The sequence below is a fragment of the Leucoraja erinacea genome, chromosome 7 (genome assembly GCF_028641065.1).
Source record: "Leucoraja erinacea ecotype New England chromosome 7, Leri_hhj_1, whole genome shotgun sequence".
Taxonomy (NCBI): domain Eukaryota; kingdom Metazoa; phylum Chordata; class Chondrichthyes; order Rajiformes; family Rajidae; genus Leucoraja; species Leucoraja erinaceus.
Genome location: NC_073383.1, coordinates 39,090,140 through 39,102,141, shown reverse-complemented (window position 1 = coordinate 39,102,141; position 12,002 = coordinate 39,090,140). Strand labels below are relative to the sequence as shown.

At 42.7% G+C, this 12,002-nt stretch overlaps 1 protein-coding gene across 1 annotated transcript in view; it reads right to left on the bottom strand.

Annotated features, from left to right (window-relative positions):
* The window catches only part of LOC129698900 (ATP-dependent 6-phosphofructokinase, liver type-like), a 53,885-nt gene that overhangs the window by 25,578 nt on the left and 16,305 nt on the right, over nt 1-12,002 (bottom strand). Inside the window, exons 4-6 of the mRNA XM_055638317.1 lie at nt 10,471-10,660; nt 8,434-8,599; nt 3,540-3,584 (exon numbers count right to left, since the gene is read on the bottom strand). Of these exons, the coding sequence (XP_055494292.1) occupies nt 3,540-3,584; nt 8,434-8,599; nt 10,471-10,660 (401 nt within the window). The remainder of the gene's footprint in view (nt 1-3,539; nt 3,585-8,433; nt 8,600-10,470; nt 10,661-12,002) is intronic.

Genomic DNA, 12,002 nt, shown 5'->3' with positions numbered 1-12,002 from the left:
ATAATTGATGAATACACTGTTGCAAAATTGTATTATTAAAGTCATCTTACAATACATCCTCATAGCTGTAATAATCATCTAAACCACGGTATATGCTCTTTACCTAAAATATAATTGATCATTACACTGTTACAAAATTGTATTCTTACAGGCATCTTACAATACACCCTCATCATTGTAATAATCATATCTAAACTCTACACTTATAATTTTTTCATTCAACCCGTCTTCCTTAAACCAAATACATTACCCCTTGCTTTATGTGTTATCATTTTCAGTTCCCTTGTGTGTAAATTGCGAACTCTTTCTAATCACTCTAGCTCTGCCTGTATCTCTGCCTCTTCCCTTTTTAAATTTTCCAATCTTGGTTTAAAGATTTCTTCCTGTTCCTGGTATTCTGCTAAAGTTAACGTTTCATTTTCTGCTTCATATATTTGCTTTGTTTTCTGTTCTTTATTTGTAGGTGGGATCTGACACATGGCTGCAGGTTTTCGTTTTCTAGCAGCTTCCCCTGTCGCTCAATTTCCTGGCACTGCGTTTTTGTTGTTGTTCTTGTTCTTTAATGAGATTCTGCAATGCATAACCATCTGTCCATTGCTCAATGAAGGAGGCTCCATGCTGGACTGTAGTCAAGTGTCCTAATCACAATCGGTCCTGCATACCTTTGTCTCGACCGACAAGGGTTCTTCATCAGACTTTTCTATTAGCAGCTTTTTACTCATTGTCACACATTTATTTAACCGTTCTTTGTATCGTTTAAAGCTTTTCTGGTGTTCATCTATTTGTCTTCTTAAGTCACATTTCTGGTTATTCATCAAGTAGGATCTATATTGTCTTTGCAATACAACAGCGGCTTTGTTTTGCACTCTGTGTAGTTTTCTTGCTTCATAAGCAAGGTAGTGAAACTGCACTACAACTAATGTATATTTCCGTTTGAGGAAGTCTTTCCTATACCAACTCATACGGAGAACTGACTGAACTTTTACAGTAGCCTTCTTTTGCTTAACCAACTGCCTTACCACCATACCCTTGTAGGCAGCCTGAATGGTAATAGTTGCATACCTCATTGACTAATATTGCACAAACTGGGAATGCCCTATTTTGCATGCTTTGTACCATCTCTGGATTGCTTGTCACATAGCTCTGTAGCGTCCACTTGATCGGTACCCACGGACTGAAGCTTGCCGAGTGACTACAGCCGCCTCAAGACATGTTTTCTTGTAATGCACATCATTAAGAATGACTTAATATGGCGTACTGCATTTATTTTCTCAACCAATTCTCTGGCTTTAATCCCGTGGTAGTAGGCTTGAATACAAACCACTGCTTTTCTCAAATTATTATAATGTCTCACGTGGACATCTCTTATCTGGCAAGCTCTGTGTCGTTGCTGTACCACAATGGCAGACCAGCGTAGTTCCTTGAAATACTGACGCTGTTTATGCATCTGACAATAAGTCTGTATGACCTTGGCAGATTTGTGCATGCACCACAATTGCTTTCGAACAACCATTTCAGGTAGACAGCCTGAAGCAGTACAACGCTGCTGCGTACCTTCATGTAAGTTTTGCGATTACTTTCCATTTGAAGGTGTGCCCTATAATGGGTTTGTAATATTATAGCTGCCAATCTCATTGCCCTGTATGGACGGTATACTCTGTGCATTCTAAATGCTGCTTGTATTACCGTTGCTGCCTTCTGTTTGTTCCGGATATCTCTCCGTACCTTCATACCCCTGTATGCAGCTTGAATAGTTTGGTTGCCCTCTGGATGGCAATGTCCTTTTGCATTTGACTTTTTCCCCCCATTGCACGTGACTTTTATCCCTTTGCACTTGACGTTTGTCCTTTGAGGGACTCCCTGCCCTCTTTAATTCAGGCTTCTTGCCTCTGGATACCCTTTGAGGTTTTGGCGAGTAATGAGCCATTAATGCCTCCTTCCAATCCTCGTATGTTTTATCCGTGGGCTTTGCTGGCCACAGCAACGTACGTAAGGTGCGATAACCCTCTCTTCCTAAGCCTAATATGAACCATGCTTTCTTCTTCTCCTCTGCAGTGATATCATTGGAAATGAAACAAGCCTTCAAGACTTCGTTCCATTTCTCAAAATTACACCCAGAATCTAACTGGGGCAAATTTCCTACAATTTGAAAAGCCATGCTACCCTGTTGCTATTCAGGTGCACTGTATTCTGTTCTCTCACTGTGTTTTCTGCCCTGGACTTAATCCTTTTACATTCTAAGAAATTATCCAGCCCACTGACTATTACTAATTCTTATAATAATAGATTTATACTAATAAACCAACATTTCATGTTAATAGCCAACTAGAACATTTTAAACCATATTCCTGATGCATTACATCCAAACAGTCCAGCTTTTACTGTGAAGGAATTCACCGGTCCAGCTTGTTTGTCTATGGACTCCGGTGCCTCCGCGACTCTCGGGCTGTCCCCAGTCACTGTTGCTACTGTCCCTGCCGTTGCTGCCGCTGGCCCACTGCTCCGCCGACTTGCCTGCCTGTTGGCTCCACGGCGCGGCCTCGCTCTGCTGACCCCCTTTACTCTGCTCATTGCCAGCTCCGCGGCCTGGCCTAGCTGCTGCTGGCCCCCGCTGCTCCGCCCGCCGGGACTGTGTCTGCCGGCTGGGGCTGGCGAAGTGCTGTATCACCGCTTCTCTCGCGGGGCGGGTTTTCTCTCTCGGCTTGTCCGCTTTCTCACTCGGCCGGTCCGCTTCTGTCGCGCGGCCAGATCCTCTTTTCTCGAGGCCAGACCCGCTTCTCGGCCTGACTTTCTCTCACGTCCGGGCTGACTCCACTCGCGGCCATCTCTCGACCGGGCTGACTCTGCTCCCAGCCGGGCTGAAGACTCGGCTGTCGTCGCTGGACCTGTCCGTGGGCTACACGGTACTAAGCCCTCACCCGACGTCGGTGGCGGCTACTGGGCCTGGCCGTGAGCTTCACAGCCCTGGAACTCACCCGAAGTCGGCGCCGGCTGCTTGGGCCTGGCTGTGGGCTGCACAGCCCTGGAAAACATTCCAGGTAAGTTGACACTGTCACTGTCCTGCTGGTAGGCTTCTAGCTTCCAATTCAAAACCATTTGGCGCCAAATCTTTTTGCTTGGTGCCGTTCCACTTTGTCTCCAAATACAACCTCTTTTTTAACTTTTTTTCTTTTTCTTGACCGTCCTTTTCTGTTCTTTTATCCTCGTCGCCAATTGTTGTGTATTTGTTGCTTGGAATGGCTTTAATTAATACTCGAACACGGGAGTAAATGAACAAGCTTTTTTATTCCAGGACGCCACCTTGAGTCTCTCCTGCGCATGTGTACCATTGTGCAAGACATCACATATCTTAATTATGTCACACCTAACAGTGACCAACCCATTTCCTCTATTACTATCGTGGCAATACTTCCAAAGGATTTCATGAGCTCTTAATTACTTTACGACATTGTGCTGAAAACTTGACGACTTCAAATAATATTCTTGAATTATTGACTTTTAGATTAAGTATTGAAATAAAAAAATAAATTGCCACCTACCCACAATGCCTGCCCATGACTTCAAGCACAAAGGTCCGTTGGTGACTGTGGAGTGAAAATAACTTTATTACTGCAAGACAAAGTTCATGTACCAGTTTGAATCCTGCCTCTCAGGTGCAAGAGCCAAGAGTAAAATCCTTTCTATCGCCCAGTCATGGGTCAGTTAATGCATGTCAAATAAACACATTTCAGCACATTATTAGCAATGTAGCTCAACCACATAAATGGCTATGGTGGGAATGAATGCAACACGCTGTCGCAATGGCACAATACTAAGTCAATTGAGGCCTTACCAATAAAGAGAATTTAAGTTCAAATCACAATGTGGAAGTGTTTCAAGAAAGTTTGATTATTAGTAAAAGCAACTGCAAAGTTGTTACATAGATACATAATTTGGAGCAAACAAATTGCTGTCCCCATTGGGTCTTGCTTATGCATAGCAGTCCTTCAATAATGTGTTTCACTAAGGTTCTAAGAATTCTTTCAATCCTGTATTTGGGGTCGGTGGGGGTGCTGCGCGTTGGATGCCCTGCTAGCAGCGTGTCTTTTTCTTTTGGTTTGTCTAAGTGTTTATTTTGGGTGTTTCTCGCTGGGGGTGGTGGGGGGAAAGGGGGAAACCGTTCTTCAGTCACCCTCGATGGAGAGGCGACTTTTTCCATGTCGCTTCTCAGCCTCCCCCCTCGCGGCCTAACAGCTTGGATTGGAGCCCCCTTTCCTGGAGTTGGGCTCGGAGCATCAGCAGTAGGCGCAGCGTGGACTTTTTTCATCGCGGAGTGGGCAAACCCTTGCCGGGGGTTGCCAGAGACGAGTGATCCGATCGCAGGCCCGTGGACGACGACATCCTGAAGCCGTGGTCTGCGGAGCTTCCAACCGCAGGCGTGGCGTGGACTTTCCATCGCGGAGTCTGGGATCCCCTGTCGGGGATCGCCGGATAAGAGCTCTGACCGCCAGCCGATAACATCCTGATGCCGCAGTCTACGGAGCTTGCAGCCGCGGGCGGGGCGTGGACTTACCATCCGGAGCCTGGGATCCTTTGCCGGGGATCGCCGGAGAAGAGCTCCGACCGCCAGCCTATGGCCTATAACATCCTGAAGCCGCGGTCTCTGATAAGAAAGTGCCGATTCGGGCACTCCAAGCAAAACACTCCGAGTGTGTTTGACCGTCCCGACGTCGGAGTTTAGATCATCTCGACGAGAGGGCCTGTGCACCCGGCCATCTGTAGCGGCGGCTAAGGAGGGTTCATGGCCCCGACCGCGGGTGAACAAGGAAGGAGGACTGGCTGAACTTTGTGCCTTCCACCACAGTGAAGAATGCTGTGGTGGATGTTTGTGTTAAATCTTATTGTGTATTGTGTGTTCTTATTAAGTGTATCGCTGCTGGGAAATTCATTTCACTGCACCTTTGGGTGTATGTGACGAATAAAATTGACTTTGACTTCCTGAGCTATCTTCAGCAAGTAATTCTTGGGGACAACCAAGTCATAAATACAGAGTGACCCATTTTACCTGGAATGTAAGGGTGATGATTATTAAGGGGACTGGTATCTTGCATGTGCCAGTCATTGCAGTCAAGGATTTGTTCCTGCTACATTGTGTTTTTTTATCTATGACAATGTAGCTAATTATTGTGAATGATTTTTCAAAAACACAGGGAGAACATTGCTCGGAGACTGGAAGATTAAGGCGCAATTGTACTAGATATATAAAAAAACATATTTCCTCTTGTGAGGACTCAGAAAGACCTGTACATTCTAGAGTCCTTAGAGGATTCCAGGGTTTGATTTCGCACTGCCAAACTCAAAACAATTATATTCTGTTTGTGTTTTCCCCAACATGAAAGCAGCAATGCATCACTGCCTGGCATTCTTAGACAGAGTGATTAGTATAACTGACCATTCATTTAGGCAGATGCAAATGAAAATATGATGATTCAAGTCCAAAAATTGATCATTTATATTTCCATTATATCACAGAGGCCTCAATGAAATCTTCAAATTCCTTCCCGTAACCCTTGCTTTATTTGCCTATTATATTTTAATAGCAGATTTTCGAGAAACAGGAAGAAATTTTCATCTTCATTGATACAGAACTGCCCAATTCTGAGGATTTCCTTCATTAAGAAGAATGTATTAAAAGTTTTAAAAATAATTGTAATTATATTTATTAATTCCCAACTCTTGATATTCACTCTTCAGTCCAAGAAACTTTATTTCTCTCATTCGTGTTATCTTTCTGCACATCCTCCAGAATCCATAGAAAAATACAATTGTACCAGGAACAGGCCATTCAGCTCTTTAAGCCTTCTCGTCCATTTAATGTCCCCTTATGCCTGATCTGGTATCTCAATACCATATTCCTGATTTCTCCCCAAAGCCTTTGATATCTTTTGCATCTCAACATCTATCTTCTTCTTAAATATAAATATAATCAGTGATGATGTTCGCAGCCTCACACCCACAACATTGAACAGCAAGCTACAGTGTTGAAGCTCTGGACCACTGTTGGTAACTACAAAGTAGAAATATTAATTTTTGAAGCGAGGTGCCGTTCATCAAGAAACCCTGAGTACTAGCAATCCATTTAAGTAACTGGGTCATGTAACATATTCAGCGTAGATGAATCTGCAAAGCAGGATGAGAGGAATTATTGTGCACAATCACTGCTGTACTATGTCACTAGTACGCATTAACCTAAATTGAGGATCAAGATTTTTCAGGCTCTGTGGGAGAAGTGTCTCTGTAATGGAATTCCTCATAACCCATTGTGCAACCCATCGTTGACCTCCTCCATTCAGCTGGGAGGCATGGTATTAAATGGCAGCGAAGGCTTAAAGAGCCAAATGGCATGTTCATGGCCCAGGTGATGACTGGAGACAACTCACTGGCAAGCAGCTTCTTCCTTCTAGACCTTTTGGTCCTGCATTCCTTCAAGGGCTACCCCATGCTCTTCATTCTGGTTCTCCTTGCTGTTCTTCATCTGCATTATGTTTGCATGATTGTGCAGGATAACATGCCCTACGATGAGTCTCCACACTGCTGGGTGCTTAGTGCAAGACGCCCCTCTAATTGATGCAGCTATTGAGTTTCACATTGAGGAAATCTGTCTGGTATGTTTGGAGGGTACAGTGGTGTAAGCAGCCTCAATGAGCAGCACTGGACTCCTGGGATCCATCGATCTGGGCAGTGATGGCTGCTGAAAACAACCAGCAGTGCAGACTCCAACAAGAGGAGGGAATCACATGTTTCCTAAAAACACGGCATTCTTCTTGAGGAAATCCTCATGATCCACTATCAGCTGCACAATAGGAAGTGAAAGCCCTTTTTGTTGATGAAGAAGTCAGGGCCTACAAGGAAGTGCTATTGGCAGGAGTGCAGTCAATGACTATATGTACCAGTGCAAAGACAGCACTGCTGGTAAATCCCAGCGCAATCTAAGAGAGATTGTTCCTATGAGTGGAGTCTAATTTATTTTGTCATAGGTGCAGAGATTGCATAAATAGTGACATCATTAAGTGTGCATTTGATGCTGGGAAAGTGAACCGAGCTGCTGTGAACGTCATTCTTAAATGTCGGACCCAATTTTGCCATTGGTGTGGTTTTATATCAAAATTGTCACCAACGTGAGTTATTCCGAGTAGAATCAAAATTGTTATCATGTGTTTTCCTTTCCCAATGTTACACAATCCAATTTCCAGGTACACAACTTCTAAGCAACAAATTGAGTATAGGATTATTAAATTCTCAGTGTTTACAAATATGTCCCCAATTAATTTCAACCAGCTAATTTATAGAAGCTCCCTTCACTGTCATCGATTGGCTACACCAACAATGTTCTATTATTAGTGACAATTAACTTTGAATGTGCTGTGCTTGAACTTAACAGAGATGGATTGCTATCTGTGATGTATAGAAATTAAATAGTGGGATACAAAGTATTATACACTAATTCTACTGATCTGTGCTCAAAGCCCGACTCAGATACTTTGACATCCTGGCACAGAGGTAGGGTGTGGGTCCTAGTCACAATGTAGCATGCCAGAGATTGAATGCACAAAATCCTGTCTGATATTTTGGCGCAGAATTGAGTATGTACTGCACTTTCTGAGGTACCACCTTTCAGATGGAATGTTCAGATGGTTGGAGATTCAAAAAGATGTCCCAGAGGTATTTGGAAGAACAGCAGGCAAGTTCTCCCCAGCGAACTCCCCAATATTGAAGCTTAACCAACTTCAGTAACATTAGTCATTATCAGTATTTATTGGTGAGACTCGGCTGAATTGTTACTTGTCCTATCTTACATCTGTGATAAAAAAATATTTAACTATTGTTAACAGATGTGCTGAGATTGCAAAAGCTACAATTGAAATTCAACTTATTTCAATTCAAATGCAAGGAGGAAAGGGAAAGAGGAATAAAGAAGGGAAGAGGCATTGAGAGACAGGCAGACACATCCATAGAGGGAAGGGGAAAGGAAGAGAGAAAACAGAGAGAGAGAGGGCAAATATGCAACTTGGTCAGCATACATCAGTTGGGCCAAAGAGCTGTCTTTGTGCTGTATAACACTCCGAGTCAACTAGGATCAGGATTTATTTTTTTTGAGGTACACACGTGCTCTAAATATTGGTGGGTTCCAGCAAGGAAACATGAACACCATAGTTAGAGGAGAGTCATTGGTGAAAGCACCAGAAGCAGTGTGTCTAAAGTTATTTGGCATCTTCCAACACAAACCTCTGGTTATCACCTGGCTCAAACCATGTCAGTTTATGGAGATTCATGATTTCCCTTTTCTTCAGTGGAGCCTGTTGCCCAAAATAACTGCAGTAACATCAGGCAGATTGTGTAGCATACAACTATCCCCAAACCCTTGCCACTGAACGTGTTCAAAAGAAGACATACCTCTGTGCCGTGGTGGTTATGGCATCAATCACCTCCATGATCCTGTGAAGGGCAGAGTCTGTACCAATAGTCATGTCTGTTCCACAGAAGTCATTATCAATTGATCCTACCATCCCAACAATGTTCAAGTGGGAATATTGTTGGGAAACCTCTTCAGTAATTTTACCTGAATGACAAATAGGAAATACAAATGTTTCTGGTGCACAAAGACTTGACGTTGGTGTTTACTCATCAGGGATAGAGTTCAAATTTAGCAATTGCTTTTTTCCCAGATTAAGATTATCCTATAATTCAAAGGTATCACCTTTACCGGAGAAATAGAAAAGACAGGAAAATATCAGTCTTGTACATGCATCACAGAAAGTTAATTTGCAGATATGGCAGATAATTAGGAAGGCAAATTAAATGTTGGGCATTATTAGAAAGGAACTAGAGGACATAAGTAACATATTGTTCCAGTTACATGGGAATGTGTTGCAACTGTTGCACTTTATACAATTTTAGTCTGTTTACCAATACATGCTCCACAGGGAATTGTGTAAAGATTCACTCTGCAGTTTCTGAGATGATGCAAAGACTGAGTAGTCTAGATGTACATTTGAAGGATGATCTCATTAAAACAGACAACTTTCTTGCAGTGCTTAGAAGGGTAGAAACTGGCCAAGGAGTTTTGGACTGGAACCTATAATATCAGAATAAAGAGTTTTCCCCACTATGAAGTATGGTGGGGAAATGCCTTTGTCCAGAGAATTGTCATGTTGAGTATATGCCAGGTACAAAACAACAAATATTTGGATTCTATATGGAAATCAAGGGATGTAGAGGACGTGGGAAAGATATTTCAGTTTAGGTAGAAAATGTGCAATAGTCTTAATGAATGGACGAAGGGCATATTTCTACTCGTATCTCATACATTCTTACAAAAAGATTGCTCACAGCATGGACCTCCTCACTAATCAACAGGTTTAAGTTTAAGCTCAGTGCACCATGCTGTTGTCACAAGAAAGAGCAGAGAACTGGAGGAATGCAAAGACATAAATGGCCAATTCAGCAAGGCCACAGGCCTGTTCTGCCATTCATTTAGATAATAGCTAGTCTGTGACCCAATTTGAAATGCCTGCCTTTTTCCCATATCCATTAATGCCCTTCATTATCACCAATGTTACTCTCAGATTTAAAATTAACAATTGACCTGACATCAATTTGTGTGAGGTAGTGTGCTCCATTCCCCAGCATTTACTAGTTTAAAGAACCCATATCAGTCTTTTTATCCTTTTTGCTTGGATAGCAATCATGATCCAGTTCAAATGGATACCTTCATGTGCATAAGGTCGTAAGCGATACAAGCAGAATTAGGCCATTCGGCCCATCCATTCAATTGTGTACATTCCTAACTCAAAACTGTTGCCAGTGTCCCATGACAAGAAATTGCTCTTTCCCGGGCCACTTCACCATGATTCAATCTCTCAAGCGAAAAATCCAGAGATAATAATCCAAGAAGTCCCGTCCTCCGAAGCCCATCCTTTGATTTACTCTGAGCACTTGGTGCTCTCCAAATAGGATAATTTGGCACTCTGGTATTTACATAGCCCCTATACAGAATAAAACCCGATGCCTCCCACTTCAATATCCTTTCATGCCACCTCAAAATGTTCCCCCATACTACACAAGATAAGCAAGAAACATGTGGAGCTCTCAATCTAATTTACAATAGATGCCCTGTTCCTCAAATTATAAAATCCCCCCCCCCCCCCCCCCCCACACAGTTATCCAGATGGTGTGATGGAGAGTATGGATTAAGCTGCCCAGATTCTCCTACCCCTTCAAGTTACTATCTCCAGCAGTGCTCAATAATACCAACATCTAATGATTAATTGCCTGGGGCAATCACAAAAAAATTGTTGGATTTAGACTGAGAAATGTTGATAATACTGCGCAGAATTGCTAGTTAATATTAGAAAAGTCCAGTACATTTTTCAGCTGGCAATTCATTTTTCAGGTTTTAGTAGCAGTCAAGATAATAGATGTAGCACCTACCCTCTTGAACAAGAGTTGCCAGCAGGTCACTCCACTCAGCCCGGAAGATATTGGCCCCAGTTAGACTGCCATCACCCCCAATCACGCACAGGTTGTTGATGCCATGTTGGACTAAGTTGTAAGCTGCTGCCAGGCGTCCTTCTCGGGTGCGGAAACTCTTGCACCGGGCACTGCCAATGATAGTTCCACCCTGTCCACCAGAGAAAGGAAAGATTCTACTGAGACTTGCCCATGCGCTACTATGGCTTTGGGTATGAATGTTCATTTGTTGAGGATGCATTGAAAGCTAATCAGGCTCATGCAAAAGGAAATCAATGGATGTTAAAAGCTAGTCTTGATTATATTAAGCCTAGTCTCTAGTATCTTTTGCAAGATACTGATCACCATCTCAGATTGCGCTACCAATTCTGGAGCCTAAATAGGCAGCATGGGTTTCTCATGGAATAACTGGAAGGCTTGTTCAGTGTGCTTGTGACTTCTCAGTTTCAGAATCCATTTTGAGACAAGTTTCTACATCTACTTTAATTTTCTTCCTGAACCTTCTTGTCTTCAATAAATGTATATCTTTCTGTACATACGTATAAAAAATATTTTCATAAAAACAAAAATGACCATCTACTATTGTTCATCTTAATGTGTACATTTTAAGTTTGCTTTTCCCTCTGGATTCCTCACCCTTTTTCCATGCACCTCCCTCTATCTGATCTGCCCTTTCAATCCTGGCTTTGCTATTTTAATTGTTCAGACTTTAGAACGGGCCACTATCAACAGCTGCATTCCTACTGCATTCCTCCCACCACTGTTCAAGTGTTTAATAATACTGTCAAAGTTCACTCACTGATTTTGCCAACACAATATGTTTGTCTCCCTTAAACAAATGTACGTTCTAATGCCATTATTTTTGTTAACACACTGGCCATTTCTGACAGTTTAAGTCCATCCATGGAGTGCCTTATTGGGGAGGGTTACTTCTTGATTCTTCTACGCTGACGCCAGAAATCTTTCAGACAGGTTCAAATTGGACAACAGATGCTGTCTTAGCCTCACAGTCCTTTAAATGTAGTCAACCTCCAGGTTTTGGCACTAGAATGTGAGGCTGGAGCCATGGACTATATTGGCATGCTCCTTAAGTGATGATTATCTTACACTGCCCACCCTCACACCAACTATCCCCCACCCCACTGTCCCCTTCCCCAAGAATCTCAAAGCATTTTCCAGACATGTTGATGCAAGTCTCACAGAGGCAGCTGTTTGGAATGGACAAGCAATGGGGATTGGATATCATTCCACACAGATACATGCTAATTTGAGACATGATGCCCAAAGACAGTAGGACGGACATTAAAACGGAAATTACAAATAAACTACGATAAACACAATCTGTCCATTATCTCCCGAGCACAATGATTCCTCTGGCCAAGCAACAAATAACAATAAACAGCACTAATTAAATGTATTGGCATGGTAATAACAATTGTGTGAATGGCTTTGGTCATGTTGGTTAAATAAAGCTTGCTAACTATTCTATATTG